Source organism: Panulirus ornatus, chromosome 1 (assembly GCF_036320965.1).
Source record: "Panulirus ornatus isolate Po-2019 chromosome 1, ASM3632096v1, whole genome shotgun sequence".
Taxonomy (NCBI): Eukaryota; Metazoa; Arthropoda; class Malacostraca; order Decapoda; family Palinuridae; genus Panulirus; species Panulirus ornatus.
The window spans coordinates 86,635,591-86,660,916 of record NC_092224.1 but is presented as its reverse complement, the minus strand read 5'-3'; the positions used below and the strand labels follow the sequence as shown (position 1 = coordinate 86,660,916).

General features: G+C 38.7%; 1 protein-coding gene across 1 annotated transcript in view; it reads right to left on the bottom strand.

Moving 5' to 3' along the window:
* Window positions 1–1,206: 1,206 nt before the first annotated feature.
* The window catches only part of LOC139750477 (zinc transporter 6-like), a 46,623-nt gene continuing 22,503 nt past the window's right edge, over window positions 1,207–25,326 (bottom strand). The window contains exons 5-10 of the mRNA XM_071665277.1: window positions 24,366–24,548; window positions 22,782–22,925; window positions 21,387–21,506; window positions 18,332–18,434; window positions 6,530–6,799; window positions 1,207–2,471 (exon numbers count right to left, since the gene is read on the bottom strand). Of these exons, the coding sequence (XP_071521378.1) occupies window positions 1,836–2,471; window positions 6,530–6,799; window positions 18,332–18,434; window positions 21,387–21,506; window positions 22,782–22,925; window positions 24,366–24,548 (1,456 nt within the window). The 3' untranslated portion in view covers window positions 1,207–1,835. The remainder of the gene's footprint in view (window positions 2,472–6,529; window positions 6,800–18,331; window positions 18,435–21,386; window positions 21,507–22,781; window positions 22,926–24,365; window positions 24,549–25,326) is intronic.

Sequence of the window (25,326 nt, the reverse complement as noted above, 5' to 3'; positions counted from 1 at the left end):
TCAGTGGAAGTGAAAGACCTCTTTTGAAATATGTCTGGTCATATTTACTGGGAAAACATGAAAAGGTAGAGAGTTCCAAAGCGTCAATGTGTAGGGAAAGAAGAAAATATCAACATGGCCCACCCTTGAGTTTCCGATGGCCACACAATAATCATATGATGCAGTAGCTTGCTTAATGTTGCGTGGTCTAGGTAGCAGTTGGGGCACACAAACAGCCAGCTCTTGGGAGGAAAAACCAAAGTAATAGCAATAGAAGAGGGAAAACTATCATTGCGGCATAGGGTAAGGAGGTCAAGTCTGGAAGTTAGCCTGAGACAGTTTATAAGTCGGATCGCTTTAGACTCAACTCTGTCAATCACCCCAAATGTGTGAGCAGTACTCCATACAAGGATGAATCAATCCCTTGTATAAATGGAGCAACTTTTCAGAAGAGAAGTTTTGCCACCTAAACAAGACACCCAGTTTGTTAGAGGCAGACTTAGCTACTCCTGTAAAGTGGGGTTTCTAAGAGAGTGGATGTTACAGTAATAACAAGCATGGTCACCGAGACAAGAGGTGAAATTACAGAACCATCGAAGGAGAGACAAGAGTTGTGAGGAGTTATCCATAGAAAGATGGGTAGAAATTGGGTCTTGAAGGCATTAAACTTAACAAGATTTTGTCTACCCATCTGAAACATCCTGTCCAAGTCTGAGTTTACTGAGTAAGCTGTGTCAAGAAGAGATGCAGATCAAGTGAGAGAAGACGGAGCAGAATTGGCAAATGTAGATGCATGCAGCGATGAGTCATCAGCATATGAGTGCATTGGATTTTTTGTGGAGGGGGAATCACTGAAGAAAAGGAGAAAAATTGTAGGGCACACGGCAGAATCTTGAAAAGGGGGAGGCTGATCCATCAACAACCACAGAGACAGATTGGCCGGAGAGAAAGTAAGATATGAAGGAGCAAAGTGAGGGATGGAAGCCAAAAAGGGGAAGCTTAGAGATGAGACTCCGATGCCACAACCTGTTAAAAGCCTTAGATATGTTAAGGGCAACAACACATGACTCTGAATGAATATAAGTACTCTGCCCTCCTGACTTATAAGGGTTGATTTACAGTATATATATCATGGATTAACTTTAGGGCATTTATCTTTTGTTACATAGGAAAGGGTCTATATGGAAATTTGTCCAGGAACTGTATCATCAACTTAAGGAAGAAGTGTTGCAAGTTTATGTCAAGCTTTAATTATATTTTGAGAAAATGTACAAAGAATAAATGCAGTCACATACTGTAATAACAACCACAGAAACATTACAGGTGATAAAAAAATAACAGCTGCAGATTACATTACCATCAAACTTATATCTAAAAATAAATTATAGTACATGCCTAGAATACTATATTCTGATAAAACAATCTATTAAAGAAAATAATTTGCTGGTATATATGAACATTTGTTTCTGTAATATCAAAATGAAATGAGACAATGAAGGAATGAGTATGTTTTCTTTGTTATCTGTGAAACATGCTTTCAATATATATCTATTTGTATAAAAATTTGTTGTAAAAAAATACCATCACAGCACATAATACATAATGTACACTGCATCCTTCACACCCTGTTTTACTTAATAAAGCAAATCTCATGAGTAAACATGGTAGATGCCTAAATTACACAGGAACCAGCAATGTACACCAATGTAATTGCACACAGCACAGGCCTGCCTGACCAACAAACTCTACTACAAAAATTACGTAGGGAGTACAGTACACTGCCCATTATGCCATTAGAATTCTTGTGAAACACATTACCAATTATAAAATGGAATACTACTAATTTATAATTAACATTATCTTGGAGTGTGGTTAAGGTCACTTTTCCTATCTTTTGACAAGTTTCCTGTGGCAGCCTGCAACATATTTGATCTACCACAAAAATCAACATTAACATAATAAGGAGATGGTTTTTGACTGTGCATCTCTCTACCCCTACTGGATTTATTCCCTGAAGTCCAGTTCTGTATACTAGCCTTATTTTCTCTTAATCTTCCAGTTTTCCAGCTACTGGAGTTTCTGTAAACTTCTAATTCTGAGTTTCCATATAACACTGGATCTGAGGTACTCAAGTCTTCATCCACATGGTTTTGAGTGGTTCTGTTTTTCATGAAATCCCTATCAATTTCTTCAATATATTCTTTTGTTGTGGTTCTTCCTGGAATGTTGGAGGACATTAACAAAGAAGGTGAATTGGAGGCTGTATTTTCTTCAGGCACTGCTGATGGAAATGCAGCTTGTGAAAGTGCTGGGAAATATGCTTGTGGCAGAAAGGAGGAGTTTCCAGCTGAACCTTTTGTAGGTGCATACACATGAGGGTACGTAACATTAACATAGTGGGGTGAGTGTGAAGGTGAAGTGACTAGGGCTCGGGCTGAGTCTTTCAAAAGTTGCAAAGTGGTGGAGCTGCGGGTCCAGTCGTCTTTGAAAACCTGAAGGCAATATAAAAAAAATTACCAAATATTAAGATGAAAATAATACACCATATTTATTAAAGAATCCTATTTTCCATAAAACACAGAATATAAATGCTGTCTCTAACTGTAAAGTATAAACCAATGAACCAATGAAGAGAGGTAAAGAAAAATCTTTTATGGTCTTTTTCATTTACTTAGGATAAATTTCTTAAACTGAATGTGAACTTCTTATACTAGGTGGTCATCATGTACTTCTGACTACTACATTCTGTACTACCTGATATTCTGTTTCACTCTAGTAATGCATGGAAGAATTACTAAAACAGAAGCAATTTAATTTCTGAGGTGGTTGTACTGTCACTTTTGAAAGTGCTCACCTGGCACATAGCTCACTTTCAGGCTCCTCAAACATTAAAATAGTTGATCTCCAATTCTCTCTCTTTAGTTTTTTCAACGTTTTCATAATTTTCTGTTTATACTTTCCCCTTTATGTACACATGCTAAGGTAATCATCATTTTTATCATAAATTCATACTTGATGAAAACAAGTGGAGTTTTTCATGTATCAGGTATAAAAAAGCATTTATAGTCCAGAAAACACTTGGAAATGTTTCAGGTGCCACACTGGGCTTTTGATACCCAATTGTGGATATGGCATGCACCTGAGAAAACAATCATGTGTCATTTTGATCTTAAGTGTCTATGGTTACTCAAGTTACAACACTTGATGAAGTCAATTTTCTGGTTTTCATTACTGAACTAGCTTAAATTCTTACATTTACATTGCAAGTAAAGGGTATAGAGTCTGCAAAAGTCTTGTCCACCCTCTCATATATTTTCAACTGCAAAAGCCTTGTCCACCCCTTTACTGTGGGTACAAGCACATGACACTCTTAGAAAGAAGTCATTGTACATCTGGTCAATGAGAGTAGTTTTCAGTGGTGAGAGCAACCTGCCTCAGTGTGCCTAAAGTCATCTTTAGGGAAGGATATTCTTTCTATACTCCTCCTGCATGCAACTTCATTTTGGGAATTTCACTTTTGGCTGATATACTTCTTCAAACTGTGCTTCAAGATATCCTTGGGCAAGGTGCATTGTAGTAAAAATGGAAACAATGAATGCAAGTTGTGGGATGGTATGGAGGAAGGAATGGTATGGATGGAAATAAATGAAAAACTGTGCTATCAATAAAAATAAGAGAGTGTTACAGAGTATGGATGGAATGGATCAAGAATAGTATGGGTGAACAAAAAAACTGGAACTGTGAAGTATCCTTGGGTATGATTATATGTGCCAGTGAATATACATGCAAGGATGAAATGAACAGTTTCTGGAGAAATTTGAATAACTATGAATGGATTTGAGAAAGAGAGGAAGGTAGTTACAATGGGTGATATGAATGTGAAGGCGGGATGTGATGAAATTGGTGAGATAGTTGGTAATGGGGAGTGCCTGAAGTAAATGAGAGTTGAAGTTATCTTGTGGATGACTCTGCTGAGAGGGGTTCATTCCTTGCAACTAACTTTTTTCAGCACATGATGATTCACAGTATATGTGGATGAGAACTGGGAAGAGAAGAACATTAGAGTTTGATTATGTGGCAGCAGATGAAAGGTTAAGAAAGGTTGTGCTGGATGCTACGTTGTGAGAGGATTCTATAAAGATTCTCATCATTTTGCAGTTCTTGTGGAGCAGGGGGAACGATACGTACAGCATTAAAGGGAGAATGGAGACGTGAGAGTGTTGGAAAGGGAGAAGATGAATCACAAGAAATGCAAGAAGGGGTATGAAAGAAGGGTGACCAAAAATTCAGATGAAAGCACAGTAAATGTAGGCATGCAGTCATGTGGGAATAAGGTGTTTAAAATGTTTAAAGAAAGACTATTAAAGGTTGTAGCATTAGTAGCTGGATAAAAGGTAAAATTGGAAATGCATGGTGGAAGGATTAGATTAGAAATACTGTGGAGGCAAAGAAAAGCATATGGTAGATTGCTCAAAAGGAATATACCAGTGGAAGTCCAGGAAAGCAGAAGGGAAGAATATAGGATGTGTAAGTGGAATGTTAAGAGCCTGAAAGAGAAAAGTGAAAAAAGAGTACATAGAGATTTTGGAAGAAAGTTTAGTGAAAAATTTAAGTAAAATAAGAAACTGTACTGGAAGGAGGTAAAAAATGGAAAGAAAAGTATGTATGAGTGGAAATGGAAATGTGAGAAGTATAGAAGGGGAGTTGGTAAATCAAAAGGAGGAAGCAAAAGGAAGATAAAACGAGTACTCTGAAGAACTGATGAATTTGGGGGAAGTAAACCATTAGTTGTTACATCCATGGGTATGAGGGGTGAAAAGAAAGGATACAAGGGCAGGGGTCTACAGCAAGAAGGGAGGTTAAAAGGTCTATAATGGGCTGAAGCTAGGAAAGGCGCCTGGCGTAGATGGGATTACATCTGAAGTGTTAAAATATGGAGGAGAAAATAAAAGTGGATGCACTTGATAAGATTTTTAGCATGGAAGCAGAAGGTTATGTCTGAGGACTAGGTGAAACCTATCATTTCTGTTCTATTCAAAGGAAAAGGTGCTAAGGATGTATTACTAATTATACGGGAATTATATGGGAATACCTATTAAGTATAATGGAAAATGTGTATGCAAGAGTGTTGATTGATAGAGTGATGCAAGTGACTGAATGCAGATACAAGTGAGGAACAAGGGGGTTTCAGGAAAGATTGGAGACATATAGACCAGATCTTTGTGGTGAATGACTGTAGGAAAGTATCTAGCATAAGGTAAGAAGCAGTATGCAGCTTTCATGGATCTGGAGGAAGTGTATGACAAGAGTTGAGTCGAATAATTTATGGGATGTTTTAAGGATATGTGGAGTAGAGGGACAACTGCTGGAAGGTGTGAAAGCCTTCTATAGTAAGGCAAATGTGTGTGTTAGAGGGGTTGGATAGTTGAGCAAAAGTTGTGGTATACATGACATTACTGTGGATTTTTAGCATATGTTACATGGATAGAGTTATGAAAGCAGAACTAAGGAAAAAGGATGTAGAGATGGAGTGTAGTAGAGAGGTTTAGTGGCTAGAGACAAGCCTGTTTGTGGATGATATTGTATTGTCTGCTGAGAATGAAGAAGAGTTGCAGAAGGTTGTAAGTGTGTTTTATCATGTGCATACGCATATGTGAATGAAGGTAAATGAGTAACATTAAGTAATGCTGTTTGAAAGGAAACAAATTGAAAGTATATATTTTACAAAGCCCTACAGAGTGAGAGAAGAAAGTGTACTAAACTGTGTTATAGATATGGGGGAGAAAGACTGGAAGAGGTTACAGCATCTGAGTATTTGGGAGCTATCTTGGGTAAGTTTAGTGATATGGAGGGAGAGACAGGGCAGAGAACAGTACAGGATATAAGAGTCTTTAGGTCCATTAATAGAATAATGAAGGGTAGAGGCAGACTTATGGAAATGAAGAAAAGATTAAGGGACAGCACAGTCCTCCCAATCCTGACCTATGCAGCAGAAACATTATGGAAATGAGTTATTTGAGAGGAACATGTGGTATGACCAGATGGAATAAATTAAGCAATAAAAGGGCATATGAGAGACTTCGTACAGCAGCGAATGTAGAGGGAATAAATTATGGAGTGGTAGAGTGAGTGAAATGTAATACTTTGAGGTGGTTTGGACATATGGAAAGAATGCAAAACTGGGAATTTACATGGAGAGTGTAGGATAGTATAACTAAAAGGGTTGGTGTAAGAGGAAGACCAACTCTGACATGGAGAAACAGAGGGGAAGAGTACTGGATGAAGAAAAATAGTGGAAGAACACACAGAATGGTATGTGTGAGGGAGGCATGTTAAGGCAGGGATTAGTGAAGACTCTTGCCTTTATGGAAGTTCCTGGTGGGAACGGGCCTTACAGGTAAATATATATATGTAGGATTCATGGAAAAGTTTTGATTTTCTCCTGCCTTGTCCATATTTCTTTATTCCTCCTATCTTATCCTGCTGTACTTATTCCTTGCTCTCTTAAGCTAAACAAATCCCCACAAAATGACAGAAAAGATTTACTCACTTGCACTGTCAACAATGGAACCAGTGGAGATAACCTCTCCCTGATATGAGCAAGCACCATTTGCTCATTAGCATCCCGACGTATTCGTACATGAAGGCTGCCAGTGAGTATGAAACCACTAGAGTCCTTACATGTTTCTGATACTCTCCGGGTCGGGTTTTCCACACCTAAAGTCCAGAAATTCTCATGGCGGAATTCTAAGACCCCATCTAAAGTTAGTGCTTCACGTAAGCATTTATCCAACTGAGCAAAAATGCTTGCTGGAGTGGTCTGAAAAGAAACAAGCAAATGCATTACAAAACATAATAAAATTGACAGAAGGATGCCACTCAAGGAACCATGATGTATTCAAAGTAGATAAATATATGAAATAATTCCAAATTACTGTAAAATTTCGATAAAGAGACTAAAGTACTGCACATGGTGCATCATGTACATGATTGCATCTATTACATGAACATCAATCTTTTCCACACAAATGCAGGAGTACTGCATACAGATCATCTCCACATCTTTAGTCTTCAAACATCAAATTGAAACAATGCTCCAAATTTCAGTATAGATGATTTCCCAACCCAAAATCATGCTATCTTACACTTGATCAACATAGCCCACCAAGCCAGCAAAAATACATACCACAAAGGCATAGAAAGAGATACAATCTAAACTTCCCACGAGTTATACATCTAATAAAGCTATGAAAGCTGCTGACAAAACTACTCATTATTAACATAAATCAGAGAACAAATCCAAACAGTACATATTTCCATTACTAATTCAAACACAGTACAATTCATTTTATTCAAAACATAATAGCTTAAAAGATGTGGTGATGAGAGGAGTAGTTGACAGAGCTGAAGAGCATGCGCTGAAATGGTTTATAACATATTATATCTCTAAAGATCAACCCATCTTTCACATGCAATTCATCTTAGAACTTAAAGAATTGATGCACTGCAACCAGTACTTCAACTCTTGTGTCAGATATCCTGACTTTTTCACTTTGTACAGTACTTGCAAGGCTTCATCCAGTTATGTATATCTTTGGCTTTCCTGGGTCCTGCAGAAGCAGCTTGCAAGGGCTTCTTAAAAGATAGATCCCAAAAGTTGTTAAGCCATTTGTACTGTAAAGGCCTTGCATCCCAAAAATACTCATGGAAGTGTTTGCAAGCAAATACACTATCTGTGTATAATAATGGTCAGCACTCATTAAGGCATGAGTTACAAATGAAACAGGCTGACCCTCTTGGATAAGTATGATGCGTAGTCCAGTTTGTGAGGAATTACACAGATCTCTTATCATCTTCAAATGACTGCTGATGAGCATCCTGTCACACAAACATGGCATCCTTTTTCATTAGTTCCCTTAGAGGTTTAGTTATGTCTGATAGTTCAGGCAAAAAACTTGAACAGGTACTGAATTGTTTCTATGAAATGCCAGACACCCAATACATCAGTTGGAACAGCATCTCCCTCAAGGACTCAACTTTCAGCCTTAGTTCATGACCGATTAAGGGGATTTCTCTGATTCTGAGCTGAAGTTTGTCCACTCTGAGAGCCACACAGCATTCCTCGCACTGATATAATAACTGGTACAGTTTCTTATCACAGTTCTGAATTTCTTCCTCTTGTTTTACCACAGCCATGAACAATGTCAGCTACACCTTCAACTATCAGTAAACCTAGCACCTAGAGCAATCTGTATCAGCTGAAAGGGGTACTGAATGTAGTTAGGTAGGAGCAATGATCTTCTAGTTGTAGTTGTTAACACCCTGCTTCACATCCAAAATTGTAAAAACACACGCTCCCGATGATGTCCTTAATAACTGACAGCAGGTATTGCTTTCATATGATTGCCTTATCAAGATCCCTCAGATCATGACAAATCCACAACTTTCCATTTCCCTTCGGCACCACAACGATGATATCCAGTCTGTTGGCACTTTAGCTTTAGAAATGATCCCCAGCTCTTCCAAATGATCTAGTTCCTCTAACAGTCATGAACATAAAGCTGACTAGTACATGACATGGTGCATGTGCTGGAAGCATTGATTCATCCATTCAAATTTTCTAATGCATAGCCAACTTGCCTACCGAACCATCAAACATCTGTGGATACTGTGAAAGTAGTACATCTTTATTACTATACTAACATGACACCAGTTATGCATGAACATTAGATTCGTTACTTTCTTCCAATGGGTTGAACATATCATTACCCTTCACTTCAACAAACCTAAAGACAAACTTTTGCTTTGTAACCTAAATGATACTGTTTACCCTTGAGAAGTTCACTATGTAGGACACATAAACCCACACCTTATGACACCTTGATCTTCACATATCCCAATGAAGGAGTACCTTTCTGTCCATATCCTTACAAAACCATGCTGGACTACCAAACCCTCTCCAACTAGTTGTCACCTATAGCTGCCTCACATATATGAATGGGTACTATTTTGCAGAGGTGATAACAAGTAGTGGTGATGTGAGAAGGAGATGGAGTGAGTATTTTGAAGGTTTGTTGAATGTGTTTGATGATAGAGTGGCTGATATAGGGTGTTTTGGTCGAGGTGGTGTGCAAAGTGAGAGGGTTAGGGAAAATGATTTGGTAAACAGAGAAGAGGTAGTAAAAGCTTTGCGGAAGATGAAAGCCGGCAAGGCAGCGGGTTTGGATGGTATTGCAGTGGAATTTATCAAAAAAGGGGGTGACTGTATTGTTGACTGGTTGGTAAGGTTAACTAATGTATGTATGACTCATGGTGAGGTGCCTGAGGACTGGCGGAATGCTTTCATAGTGCCGTTGTACAAAGGCACTGGGGATAAGAGTGAGTGCTCAAATTACAGAGGTATAAGTTTGTGAATGTAGGTTTGCGGCAGGGGTGTGTGATGTCTCCATGATTGTTTAATTTGTTTATGGATGGGGTTGTTAGGGAGGTAAATGCAAGAGTCTTGGAAAGAGGGGCAAGTATGAAGTCTGTTGGGGATGAGAGAGCTTGGGAAGTGAGTCAGTTGTTGTTCGCTGATGATACAGCGCTGGTGGCGGATTCATGTGAGAAACTGCAGAAGCTGGTGACGGAGTTTGGTAAAGTGTGTGGAAGAAGAAAGTTAAGAGTAAATGTGAATAAGAGCAAGGTTATTAGGTACAGTAGGGTTGAGGGTCAAGTCAATTGGGAGGTGAGTTTGAATGGTGAAAAACTGGAGGAAGTGAAGTGTTTTAGATATCTGGGAGTGGATCTGTCAGCGGATGGAACCATGGAAGCGGAAGTGGATCATAGGGTGGGGGAGGGGGCGAAAATTTTGGGAGCCTTGAAAAATGTGTGGAAGTCGAGAACATTATCCCGGAAAGCAAAAATGGGTATGTTTGAAGGAATAGTAGTTCCAACAATGTTGTATGGTTGCGAGGCGTGGGCTATGGATAGAGTTGTGCGCAGGAGGATGGATGTGCTGGAAATGAGATGTTTGAGGACAATGTGTGGGGTGAGGTGGTTTGATCGAGTAAGTAACGTAAGGGTAAGAGAGATGTGTGGAAATAAAAAGAGCGTGGTTGAAAGAGCAGAAGAGGGTGTTTTAAAATGGTTTGGGCACATGGAGAGAATGAGTGAGGAAAGATTGACCAAGAGGATATATGTGTCGGAGGTGGAGGGAACGAGGAGAAGAGGGAGACCAAATTGGAGGTGGAAAGATGGAGTGAAAAAGATTTTGTGTGATCGGGGCCTGAACATGCAGGAGGGTGAAAGGAGGGCAAGGAATAGAGTGAATTGGAGCGATGTGGTATACAGGGGTTGACGTGCTGTCAGTGGATTGAATCAAGGCATGTGAAGCGTCCGGGGTAAACCATGGAAAGCTGTGTAGGTATGTATATTTGTGTGTGTGGACGTGTGTATGTACATGTGTATGGGGGGGGGGTTGGGCCATTTCTTTCGTCTGTTTCCTTGCGCTACCTCGCAAACGCGGGTGACAGCGACAAAGTATAAAAAAAAAAAAAAAAAAAAAAAAAAAAAAAGTTTGTTGAGTATTCCTGGGAAATTATATGGGAGGTTATTGATTAAGAGGGTGAAAGCATGTAGAGAGCATCAGATTGGGGAAGAGCAGTGTAGTTTCAGAAGTGGTAGAGGATGTGTGGATCAGGTGTTTCCATGAACAAAATATGAGTAAACCGAGGTCCCTGTGTTCCAGAGGGGTTGGCATTAATCCTTGAAAGCCTTAAGCACCTCCTTTAAATCCTTTTGCTCTGCAGTAAGGTTCAAAGTGTTGAATATTTGATGAGCCTTTGCTCCTATTTGTACTTCAAATAACATGTTTTTCAAATAACCATTCTCTTTTCACTGCTAAACCTAATAATCTTGATTTTATTCACTTTTGCCTACAATCTTCTCCTTTCACACACTCGCAAACTTAGACACTAAATTCAGCAGTGCCATACTCACATCTACCAACGGTGCCATAACACCCACAAACAAAAACTGACTCAACTCCCAGGCCCCCTACCCCTAATGACAAAATATCTGCTCCTCTCTCCAAGACCCTTGCATTCACCTCCCTCATCACCCTTTCCATAAATGGTTTAAACTGCCATGATGACATCTCACACCACTACCAAAGACCCACCTTCATCTGGGACCACTCATCCTCCTCTCTAACTATTTGCACACATGCCTTATTCTCTTCAGAGAAACTTCTCACTGCTCCTAATAGCTTTCCTCTAACATAATGTATTCATAATACCTTCAACAGGGCATCTCTATCAACCCTATCATAAGCTGTCTTCAGATCCATAAATGCCACCCACAAATCCTTTTGTTTCTCTTCTCACACACCTTCTTCAAAGCAAACACCTGACCCACATGTACCCTACCACTTCCGAATCCACCCTGTTTTTCCCCAATCTGATGATCTGTTTATGCCACCACCCTCTCAACCAACACTCTTCTATACAACTTACCAGGTTTAGCCACCTCCACTTCTAACCAGGACAATCAACTAGTTACTTTGAACTTTCATTAGCGACCTGAGATGGGGGAGTAGGAGACAACTAATGCTGGCATGTGAGGGGGTGACAATGTAAAAAGGTAAGGAGGAAAGAGTGGAGAAGAGTGAGAAAGGAGTATATTGACATTTGACACCAACATACAATGGACTATTTTGTAAAGCAAATGTAGAAATAAGTAGGGTTAAGCAAATATGCTAAGAGTGATGTAAATCACAAATCTAAATGGTAATTGCTACTTGTGCTAAAGGCCCGATTTATTCCGTAATAATGCAACTCATTCTCACCCTAATTAGTGTACAGGCACATACACCCTCATTGGTAGTGTCCTTCCCTCTAATAGTTACTTAATCATTTTGTTCATAATCACCCAGGATGCTGTCAAACATTTTTAAGTATAACGAATATGAAAAAGATATAATTTTGCTGCACATTTACTGTTCTACGTAATATTTCACAATTTACAGGCTGTAAAAAAAATATGGTGTTTGCTATAGGGTGGCAGAGTGCATAGGAGACGATGTGAAATCATAGGGTCAGCACAGCACAGGTGCACTGATATATTGTGGTGAGTAAGCAGTCTTTATTATGGGAATTTAAAGACTATATTATGGAGGTGGTTTGGTTTTGATAAAGTAATAACAAGTTGACGTATCCTGTCCACTTTTTCATCGTGAAATATAACCTGAGGTCCTTGTTAGATTTTGGCAATACTTAGGGCATGAAAATATATACCATTGCATATTAAGAAATGTGGCTTATCTGATGATTTTAATATGTGCAGTTCAATAAGCGATCATAAATTAGTATCATGTAAATCAAATTTAATAAACTCATCTGGTTATTTTAATGATACGTGGGGTTTAATAAGTGATCATAAATTAGTATCGTATAAAGTAAATTCAAAACAGATAAAATAGGTATGAATAATAAAATGTCAGCTGACTAGATAATGGCAGTGTTAACTTTCCATTTATTACTTATATTGTTTGTAGGTTGAGTGATGACACTGCATATTTGGTAAGTTATTCCAAAGATCATCTTCAAGGTGAAGTAATACAATAAGTTCCTTTTAATCTTATCGACTAATGCTAAGCTCGATATCTCTATGAAGCACTCATGACAACTCTTAGCTAATATGTGACTAATCATGCAGTGATGACCACCACCACAGAATCACACTCCCACTGTACTCATGTCAGACTCCATGAAAAAGCTACCCATTGTCCTCAATCTTCCTGATGTCTTAGAATGTGGTATGCTTCTTATTTATTGAATCCCTTTCACATGTTCAACATTGTGTATGGGACACCAATGAAGATTGCATAATGAATGTAACATCTATGAGAAATATATCCCCATTTATGAACACTCATTCATAGAGGGTGCAGTCATACACAATGTAGGAATTTTATCATAAAACTTTAGTAAATTTCTATTCTTTGGTGTTATATGTGTTGTATACTAAAAAGTATCCTCTTATATAAACAATAATTACATGTTACATAAGGCTTCAAATGAACCAATCAGCAGAAAAAAATTTTATGATAAAGCTTTCCATTGACTGCATTTGAACAACTAAGCCAAGGTGCAGAAAACTGGGGTGGAGGGCAGGGTAAAGAATAGGAAAAAACCAAACAAGTGCTATTAAAAAAGGAATCCTGCACAAATGTTACTAAATAAACTTATCGCTAGCGTCTTTATTTTTTTTGCGAATGTCATTATGCTACTTCATGCTACCATTAGCAAAGGCAGGAACAATACCCTCGTGCAACATTTTCCTTCCCTTTACCCTTAACCCTTCAGCCCTACCCATGGTAATTCAACCCCTGGCAGGTATATCATGATCACTGGGTATTACCATTCATTATTAGTCATAAATAAAAGCCACTTCCATTTATGAATTTTCATTATTTCCTACATGGGTCAAGGTAACACCAATACCAAAATCAATGGATCAATGATATCAAAGGATGAATGGCATGATCTCACACCCTGAGCTCAGAGAATGCCTTTGTTTACCCATGTTTGGCTTTGAACTCAAGAGGTGATACTCTTGGGTTTGTATGCCATGGATAGAAAGTATTTAATTTCAATACCTTGTTAGTTTGTTGAAAATGAAGTTAGTACCAAGATGTTGCAAATACTAGTAATGACCTTGACATGAAAACAAAACTCCAGACAATGAAAGCTTGGAAATAACTTGAATTGAAAGCTTCAAAGTTCCTCCTGGAACAACAATATTGACAGCGCTGATTGTCCCACTTTGAAGGTGGCTGTACACTCAACAACTTTAATTCAAACACTTGCCTTTGTCCCCTTTGCTTTTATACAATGGTACTATACAAGAAATCTGCCAATCCTTTGGCACCTTACCTGAAGCCATACATACACTGAAAATCCTAACCAACCAATCAACACAGTCAACACTTTCTTAGAAATTTAACTGCAATACCATCCACTCCAGCAGCCTTGTCAAATTTCATCTAATGCAAGAGTTCCATCACTTCTCTTTTCACTAAACCACTTGCCATAACACCCTCACTTCATATACCTCCCTGACCCAAAACCCTACTTCTGCCACCCTACCATCAAATACACTCAAACAATCCTTTAAATATTCAATCCATTTCCTCTTGACCTTATCTCTGCCTGTTATCACTTTCCCATTTGCCGTTTTCATCTTGCTCCCATTTGTTCTCTTGTTTTCCTCACACCATCAACCTCCTTCCAAAACATTTTTTTATATTCTCTTTAAAGTTTGCTGATACTCACTCACCCCAAGTTTCATATGCCCTCTTTTTCAGCCCTTGTACTTTCCTCTTGACTTCCTGTTGCTTTTTCTTGATTTCCTTGTTGCTTTCTCTTCCCTTAACACCTGCAATTCCTCATCCTCATCATTTAATGCAGAAGTTGCCTCCTAGATATGAAGGATCTTGTGATATGAACAACTGGTACATTAAATGTTGGAGAGATGGATGGTGTCCAGAATGCAGGCAAGAAAGTATAACTCAAAAATAAATAGGGAATGTAGTCGCAGACAGGAGTATGTCCTGTGGAGTGGTGTTTGAGACAACTGGAAAGGCAGTTGAGCTGTCCTTTTGAGTCATTACTTTGTGATTTTTCGCATTTGTGTTTACTGGAGGTAGGGGATCTGTGAGTACAAGGTGTGGCAATGTGAACCTGGGATAAGTGTTTTTGCTTATAGTTCTTGGAGGCTGGTAGTTGGTGATAGGGTGATTTTGGAGGGACTGATATAAAAAAGTGAATGCTAATCATATTGAAGTGAGAATGCATTGGGAGTAATTTTGTTTACTGTGCAGGTTCTGAATGTTAGTGGTTGCAAGAATGCTAATGATTAAATCAAGAGCCTTACTTTGTGTGGTTTGCAATTTTGTTATGATGCTTTTGACAAGGTGGATGACCTAGCAGCCGATGAGTAATCTAAGGTAATGTGGATCAATTGTTTGTAGTAGATGCTAAGGGATTCTTTTGCTTTTTCAAAACTAGTTCCATTATATGTTCTGACAGTTTAATTTGCTTATAGCCCTAATGTTGATATTTGTGGTGTGAGGGGTAAATGCCACGAGTGTTAGACAGGAATTCTGCTGAGTGGAATAGGTTGACCACAAAGGGTGAAAAGTTTATAGGGTGCTGTTTGGATTCATGTCTATCTTGCATTAAGAGAGAGACTGTGGGTTTTTACAGGGTTGTAAATGTTCTGATCAGGGTGTTGTATGTTTGTCACACTTTTTTTGCTAACTGAATAGGGTCATTACGACGTTATATGATCATGAGGTCATCTGCATATGAGAGAACTCTCATCCAGTGGTCTGCAGGAGGTGATGGGAGGTTCTGTGATTGAGATTACAGAGGGTGGAAGAAAGAAATGCTGCTGAGGGAACTGCACTGTAGAGTTTGAGGTGGAAGTGAAGCCTTTGCAAAGGACTTTGATTTAGTGGCCAGCTATGAAGTTGGTTAATCACTTTTTATAATTTTTTTGTGAAGGGTGGTGAGTCTTGCTCTGTGCTTTATGCTTTGCAGCTTTGTTAGGGTTACTTTTGACATGGTGGATAACCTGGATGGTGAAATGTAATCAAAGGCGAGGTGGATTAATTATTTGAATTATTTGTACAAAAGAGGATCCTGAGAGATTCTTTTCCTTGCTCAAAACTGCTTCTGAGGTGCTTAGTTTGTTCATGGCCTTTACATTGATATTTGTGGTGTGAAGGGTAATTGTAACATGAATGTTGTTCATAATGCCCAATTTAATTTGAATTCAGTAAAGTGGAAGAGGTTGATCATTCAAGATTAAAAGTATATGGGGTGAAGGTAGGATTCATGTCTGTATGGTATTATGGGGAAATGAATTTCTATGGGGATGTAGATGTTCAGTTTTGGTGACCCCATGCTCTACTTGTGTGATTTAATGTTGCATGTGTGGTGTTACTTTACTATTATCATTATGATGTGATAATGAAGTCATCTGCATATGAGAGGACTCTTAAACCATTGTTTACATGTGATGGGAGGTCCTGCTGTACAGAGATTGAAGAGGGCTGGAGAAAGAAATGCCATCATATGAACCCCACTGTAGGGTGTGAGATGAAGCCTTTGTAAATGACTATTTCTGCAACAAGCCAATAAGTTGGTTATCAATTTTTGCCATCTTATGGAGGGTTGGGTCAAATATATTTTGTATGAGGAAGGAGTCACCATTACAAGCTTTGTTGATTTTTATTGCTACTATTACTGTACTTACGTAGGTAGCAGATGGTAGGCAGCTAACAACCGGGGATGTATATTACCAATACTATCCACCTAGGTATCAAGAAGGTTAATGACAGCTGTGTAGTGAGCCAGCACTTCAATAGCTGTCAAGCTGCACTCCTCTGACCCAGGTAGCTGTCTTTTCTTTCTGTCTACCCACACATGGACTCCTAGTATTCTGTCCACAATCATGCTATCTCTCCTAGTCATACACAGCACATGACAACACTTAACTATAATTTCCTGAAGTGAGCACTATGTGCTAACCCTGCCTTTTGGCAAAGTGGTAAGAGCAACAGACAGAAGAAGTATGTAGAAACATTAGGTAGCAGAAATAGGTAAGAGAAAAAGGCAGGTGCATTAGGTAGACATAGTCGGTAGGATCATTAAGTTGGAACATCTGTAAACACTGTGCCATACTTGCCCTCTGCCAGTGGCCTATTAAGAGTGAGACACTAAAGGCTACGAACTGGAACTGGAGTTCACTAGTTATGGAGACTATTGCTGTGGCCACATCCTTAAGGGAGTTCCAGGTGGGAACAGGCATCCGAGATATAGATAGATAAATTACAGAAAAGGGGTTATGGTTGGTTGAAGCCATACAGGATATGTTGTGTATATTTTGTGTGCAATTTGGTATTAAATGATGAGAGTGGAACATTTTTGTTGACTTTGTTGTGGATCAATTTTTGAGTTCAAATCCTGAAGACAATAATGATATAGGGCAATAGAAAGTATGGGAGTAAAGTGGCTTGGGAGGTGCCTCAATGGATACTATATTGGCAAGTTTTGTCAGGACCAGTTGCAAGGGAGTTCTCTTAGGGTTTTAACTGCATTCTGAATGCCAATGTGAGTGAAGGTGATTCAGCAGATGTTTTATGATGGACTTAGGTAGGATTCATCTAGCATTGTGTTTAGGCGTATGGTATTTTTGTGGTTAATTTTTAGTACCATATTTTCATTTTCCTTTCTTTCAAGCTTGTTCACTGTTTCCCACATTAATGAGGTAGCTTCAAGAAAAGCCAACGAAAAAGCCTCCTTTACTTGCATTTATTTTCTAACTGTCATGTGTCATGCACCAAAACCAGAGCCCCATATCCACACCCAGGGTTCACAGACCTTCCATAATATCCCCCAGCTGCTTCTTTTGCCCCATTTCAGTCCACTGACAGCATGTCAGCCCCTGTATACCTCAATGCTCTAATTCACTCTACCCCATGCATGTTCAGGTCCTGAGTATTCAAAATCTAATTCATTCCACCTTTCCATCTGCAATTGAGTCTCCTCCTTGTGCCCTCAACTTCTGACATGTATATCCTCTTTGTTAACTTCTTGCTCTTTTTATTCATGTCTAAACCACCATTTAAGCAGACCCTCGTCAGCTCTTTCAACCATACTCTTCTTATCACAACATCTCTCTCTTACCCTATCATTACTTACTTGATCAACTGCTATCAGCTGTAATCCCTTTAAACTTCATCAGCAGTACAAAAGTTTCTTAGCCTGGCTGTGAGCCTATTTTGCCGTAATTATTTGTTATCATGGGTCCCAAATAAAATTTCAAGATCATGATCATGATCATATCTTTGTATATTAGTATTTTCCATCAACACTACATTTTATTTCCTCCCATGTAGTTGTGTTTATATCTGCTGCTGCCAAATGCATGGGTATCACTATCATGGCTGCCAGACACTTCAATAAAAGTCCTTCCCCCATGGTGTCTGAAGGGTAATTGACAGCTATGAAACTAGTGGGGGTGAATTCTCCCTGCTGGTCACAAATGGTACTAGTTTAAGGCTCAACAATGATCCATGGTATGAAACATACCCTGGAGCATGGGATGAATCATCAGCTTGTATCTCAAATGTGTGGAGGACTCCAGTCCCATGTGGTTGAGATATGTGTTTAGGAATGAAGAGGTAAAGAAGCTGCACTGTTCTCTTTACTATAATGTAAGAAGTAGCCCATTATTTACATATTTATGTGTGTACAAGCATATCATGTTCTTAAGAACTGGACAAATCTCACAATTCACAAACCTGAAGTAGTATACTGGCTGAGCAGACACAAAGTGGAAACATTGTGGTGATTGTGAGAATAGCAATGATCAGTGCTGCCACACTGTCTGCAGCCTGGTAGTTACTGAAAAGATATATATTGAATTATTGTTAAGATACAGTATGAGGAGTTCTTTATCACACAATAAACATCATTCTGTAGGTACAAAAAGTAGTCATGTAGGGACTGAAAGAAATCTGAATGATTTGTTTGAGAAAAAGGTTTCTGCCACTAGTATCCATCTTTCAATGAGTACAACATGCAGCACTTATACAGAAGCTATTACAATTCAAGGAACGATTGTAAAACAGAAAAACAAAACCTGATAAGTGTACAATGTGTCAAGAGATAATGGAAAACCAAGGGACTTACATAAAAAAAATGAATTAATGAACCATTTGCCAGTGAAGAACAAGGTGGATCTCAGAGTGAAGAAAATGTGTACACCAAAATTAGGCACTTACACAGGCAGCGAAGAAAGTTCTCTACAAAAGAAAGTAAACGCAGCATATTTGGATGCATAAAGTGTGTATACAGCAATCAGCAATCATGAGTTTCGAAGTTCTTATGCTATATGATGTGCATGAATAAACTATGAACTGTTTTGAGCCTTTACACTGAAATTAATGCTTGTCTATACGAAAACTGATACTTTTTAGGTGAATGGTTTGAAATAAATCTGCAACTGCAATGAGGCTTTGTAATGTCACCATGACTGTTTAAAAGGTTTCATGAATGAAGCATTATGCAAAATGCAAAGTGACTGTGGTGCACTACTGAACCATGGTGGTAAAGACTGCAAGCTAAAACACACATCCAGTGCAGGACTGAAATTTGCCAAGACCCATTAGATCTTAATAATATTTATTTATTTTTTATTTTGCTTTGTCGCTGTCTCACGCGTTTGTGAGGTAGCGCAAGGAAACAGACGAAAGAAATGGCCCAACCCACCCCCATACACATGTATATACACACACGTCCACACACGCAAATATACATGCCTATACATCTCAATGTACACATATATATTACACACACAGACACATACATATATACCCATGCACACGATTCACACTGCCTTTATTCATTCCCATCACCACCTCGCCACACATGGAATACCATCCCCCTCCCCCTCATGTGTGCAGGGGTAGCGCTAGGAAAAGACAACAAAGGCCTCATTCGTTCACACTCACTCCCTAGCTGTCGTGCAATAATGCCCGAAAACACAGCTCCCTTTCCACATCCAGGCCCCACACAGCTTTCCATGGTTTACCCCAGACGCTTCACATGCCCTGATTCAATCCACTGACAGCCCGTCAACCCTGGTATACCACATCGATCCAATTCACTCTATTCCTTGCCCTCCTTTCACCCTCCTGCATGTTCAGGCCCCGATCACTCAAAATCTTTTTCACTCCATCTTTCCACCTCCAATTTGGTCTCCCAATTCTCCTCGTTCCCTCCACCTCCGACACATATATCCTCTTGGTCAATCTTTCCTCACTCATTCTCTCCATGTGCCCAAACCATTTCAAAACACCCTCTTCTGCTCTCTCAACCATGCTCTTTTCATTTCTACACATCTCTCTTACCCTTACATTACTTACTCGATCAAACCACCTCACACCACACATTGTCCTCAAACATCTCATTTCCAGCACATCCATCCTCCTGCGCACAACTCTATCCATAGCCCACGCCTCGCAACCATACAACATTGTTGGAACCACTATTCCTTCAAACATACCCATTTTTGCTTTCCGAGATAATGTTCTCGACTTCCACACATTCTTCAAGGCTCCCAGGATTTTCGCCCCCTCCCCCACCTTATGATTCACTTCCGCTTCTATGGTTCCATTCGCTGCCAGATCCACTCCCAGATATCTAAAACACTTTACTTCCTCCAGTTTTTCTCCATTCAAACTTACCTCCCAATTGACTTGACCCTCAACCCTACTGTACCTAATAACCTTGCTCTTATTCACATTTACTCTTAGCTTTCTTCTTTCACACACTTTACCAAACTCAGTCACCAGCTTCTGCAGTTTCTCACATGAATCAGCCACCAGCGCTGTATCATCAGCGAACAACAACTGACTCACTTCCCAAGCTCTCTCATCCACAACAGACTTCATACTTGCCCCTCTTTCCAAAACTCTTGCAGTCACCTCCCTAACAACCCCATCCATAAACAAATTAAACAACCATGGAGACATCACACACCCCTGCCGCAAACCTACACTGACTGAGAACCAATCACTTTCCTCTCTTCCTACACGTACACATGCCTTACATCCTCGATAAAAACTTCACTGCTTCTAACAACTTGCCACCCACACCATATATTCTTAATACCTTCCACAGAGCCTCTCTATCAACTCTATCATATGCCTTCTCCAGATCCATAAATGCTACATACAAATCCATTTGCTTTTCTAAATATTTCTAACATACATTCTTCAAGGCAAACACCTGATCCACACATCCTCTACCACTTCTGAAACCACGCTGCTCTTCCCCAATCTGATGCTCTGTACATGCCTTCACCCTCTCAATCAATACCCTCCCATATAATTTAATAATATAACACATGTAATCTAATGAAAGGATAGGAACTAAATTGAGGAGTTATGGGGCCAAAGTTTAACACATTCCACTTCATTTATAAAAAAGTCTTTTACTTCTTCACCTTATGCACAAAGTAGGTTCATCAACTGAGAAATCTACATTCATACCATGTCCACACCCAAACTACCTTCATTCACACCCTTGTGAGGAACAACCTCTTTAAAAGATCTTAAAATTATCCATTAGTCTTCACTGTACATTAAAGAACGAAAACTTCATTTTGTTCTATTCCATTTACCCTATCAAGCGACATTTCTACATACATGTATATGTTCATTTTCTTTTGAGATTTTCTCCTCAAACTAATGCAAAAGTTAGGTCTATACAACCTATTCTTTCCACAGTTTTTATTCCTCACATATATGTTAAAGGCAGACTGATGAATGAAAACAAAAACTGTAAACTTACTACATCTGAAGAATAAAACTATCCCCAATGATTGCAAGAAAGCCTGCAATTGATATGAGAACAACGGGATCCACTCTAGGCAGGAGAATTCTTGTCAGTGCCGGAATGTAACTGCAGAGGCTGAAAGAAATTAGAAAAGGACATTAGAGATGAAACAAAAAAAAAAGATAAAACAAGTTTAAAATATTAATAAAAACTTGAAGGCTGTGTTGCTGGTGCAAGGATTGTGGAGGACTTAGGAATATCTAAACAAACATTGTCTGATATTTTGAGAAATAAATACAAAATAAGGTAATTTTTTTTTTCATACTATTCGCCATCTCCCACATTAGCGATGTAGCGTTAAGAACAGAGGACTGAGCCTTTGAGGGAATATCCTCACTTGGCCCCCTTCTCTGTTCCTCTTTTGGAAAATTAAAAAATAAGTACAGTTCTAGGACCCATACTTTTCGTTAGATACATCTGTAACCTAGAGACAATTTTCACTAGCAGAATCTCAAAATTTACTGAAAAGACAAAATTGGGAAACATGGCTGCCTAGAGGAAGACTGCCAGATGATTTAGAGGGATTTACATAACAGATGGATTTTTAAGATAGGCAAATGCATTACTTTGCATTTGCCTAACTTATGCATTCCTCTTTCCCTAAAACCACTAGAATACAGACTCACATTCTATCAAGAAATAATCTAGCAATCTATGCACTACCTCTCTCAGCATGTTCATATCCAACAACCTTTCCTTTGTGTGCCTGTCAGTTACGACAAAATCTAAGAATGCTAGTTGACTTCTAACTTCACACCTATGTATGCAACTTTTTTGAACCATGACCAGTACTCCCTATTACCTTTCCTCTTTCAGCATACAAAGTGACAAATATTCATATAATTCATCTTGATTCAACATTTCTCATATAATAATCAGTTCACAGAGCAGTAGAAATCAAGGTATCAAAAAAATCAAAACAGTTAGAATACTTAGGCAATAAATGCTAAATAGGATCAGGAAGTAAATAAGGCATCAACAAAAGTGAAAACAGTGAGAATAATACTCAGAAAAAAAAAGTTGCATAGGATCAGGAAGAAAATTTTGAACAATAAAACTTATTCTGTTATCTAAAATAACATAGTAAATGACACACACACACTCTGGGAATGAAGAAAGTATGAACTGTAACTGGCTTTGAACTGGATAAAGCATGATAAAGACCTAGAAAGAAATGGAAGGGTAACATTAAAAAACACTCTCGAATCATAAAGAGAAGGCTAGATACTTAAAGAGAATAGCATCATCCATAACATAAACAAAGGAGGTAAGATGTATTCCTTACTGATCGGTCAAGGCCTACCAAGGAGATGTAAAAACTTATTTGTGCTTCAACAAAGATGTACTAACCTTTGACACATATCAGCTACATGTTCCTGAAGAAATGATGATTGAGAAGCTCTAAGCACCTGTTTCAGAGCAGGATTTTGGGCCAAGGTGGTCATACCAAGGTGAAGAATTAGTCCTACAATGCCACCCATACTTAACATTCCCCTGGAATACAACAAGTTAAAAGAAGATTCATAAAAGTAAAAATTAAAGCATTATCATGAGCAAGGAATAATACCTACCTAAGTGCCTACACATATAGTTGGTACAGCACATCCTATAAAATGCTGGTTCCAAGTGAATCTGTTTGTCCTACCTCATCAAATTTTCTGTGCTTCTGTTTACTGTTAAGTTGTGACGAGGCTGTAAGGGCTATTAAATTTGATTGTGTACTACTACTATTACCAACATCTATTCAACTGGGGATTGCACAAAAATGTTAGGGAAACCTTCTCAAGGATGATTATGGGTGACATGAGAGGTCACTTAGGACTTAATACTGAAACCCTCTATTCACATATGGACTGCAGGAAGTCTATAGCAGCCTAGAATTTAGTTGTACATCCTGAAAGAAGAGTAAAACCTAGTTTTAAACTTGCTGAAGATACTAAAGCCACTTGGCCTACAGTTCTTAAGCAAATGCTGCCAAAGAAGTCTCCCCTAACCTCAAAAAAAAAAAAAAAAAAAAAAAATATGACACATCATAGGAGAGCATATTCTTCTAGATAACACAGCTTTCTTATGAAAGATCCAAAAGTATCTTTGAAAAATATAAATAGATCTCATTTCTCTGAGCACTTGTCTGAAGTCAAAAGACATTCTAGCCAAGAAAAAGTTAAAGGAAAAGAAAAATCTGATGATAGAAGTACCCAATCTCCCTATGGATTGGTGTCCAACTCAAACATATCACTTGGGTGATGTGTCATGCAAATCAGTAATATAAAAAGAATATGGATATGCAACTTTCCTCCAGCTTGAGCCAATTCAATTTTCAAGATCAGCCAGATCTGAATCTCCTTGGCAAAGCATGCAGGTATCAGTCTTGGGATCATCTTAAGAACCAAATTGGTCATAACCCATATCAACATACATATTGGAAGCCACTTGATCCATTTCACATAACTAAGATTTTGCACTGATTTGCTTTTAAGGATTTCATAAAGTAATGCTGTGTAACAATTCCCATACATGCTCTAAAGCTCTGTTCAAATTGGTCTTGGTCTATGAGAGGAGGACCTTTTTGTTTCTCATCTAAAACTGGCTCTTGTTTCTCTCTCATGGGTGTTGTAGATTTATTCAAAGTTTTACAATATACTAATAGATAAATTGAGATTGGATGTATGCAAATAAGGCCTTTGTTTGTTTGTTCTACATGCTATCCTGCTAAAGAGGGAGAGACAACTACACGTGGGAATGGGATATGTTACCACGTATGGTGAGAAATAAAAACTAACTTGAATCACTCACCATTGTTAACAAAGGAAACCTCCAAACATGCTTAAACAAACTGTATGGCTTCAGCATCCATAATAATTTAGAAGTCTTCTGAAAAATTTAGTGAAAAGTCAAAACTAGGGACAATTCATACATAGAGACAAAACTTACGTATCCACTGTCTCTGGTTCCAGTAATCTCTCTATACATTCCTTAACAATGATGAGAGCACCAAGTAGAGAGAGCATCACAGAAGAAAATACTGCAAGGGCCTCACAACGTATGTAGCCAAACATGAATTTGTATGTAGCTCGTTGATTCTCTGCCCACACACACACTAAGCAAGTAATCAAACTGCAACGAAAAACAAAATCAGTTAAAGCTAAACTTGAACAGTGTATGAGATATTATCTAATGCAAGTACTTCATTGCCCTGTCACCTTAGAGATCACTATCAAGGAATAGAGTTTTTCACTCCTTAATAGTTCTTATCTTTAGCCATATCAGAACTGCATGCTGCAAGCTCATAACCGTCCTTAGAAGACCTGCCATTTCTAATATGCAAATATTCCACTGTTCTTCCTATACAATTCATTACATCCTTTTATATAGTGTTCTTTGTACGCTTGTTATGTAATCATATTTCATCAGTATTAATCAAACTGTATTCAGTCTCATTAAAAGATCCATGTGTTTCAGTAATGCTGAGAGAAGATTTGAATAGCATATTCAATTCCAGTGGTCACTTAAAATCCCATTATGCTACAGGTTGTACCTCTCTAATCCAGTGCTCTGTGGTCTGGAAACTCCCATGGTCTGGCAAGTTTTGAATCTGCTATATTAGTTTGTGGATCTGCCACTAGGGCAGCATTGTTAGCAGCGCTAAGGAGCCAAAATCTGTTTACACTGCAGCCTAGATAATTAACAGTCATGTTAATTTCTTACAGCCCCCGAACAAGTGTATAATACTGAAGAACCTGCCCTGTATTGGTGTCGTATGCCATGAAAAACCCTTGCCCAAGATACTGAGGAATCTCCTTCTGGGGGTAAGGATTCCAAAGATAGGGTAACAATTCTTGGCTGAAGCAATGCTGCAGAAATACAAAACCAAGCTGACGGTAATTACTAAGAG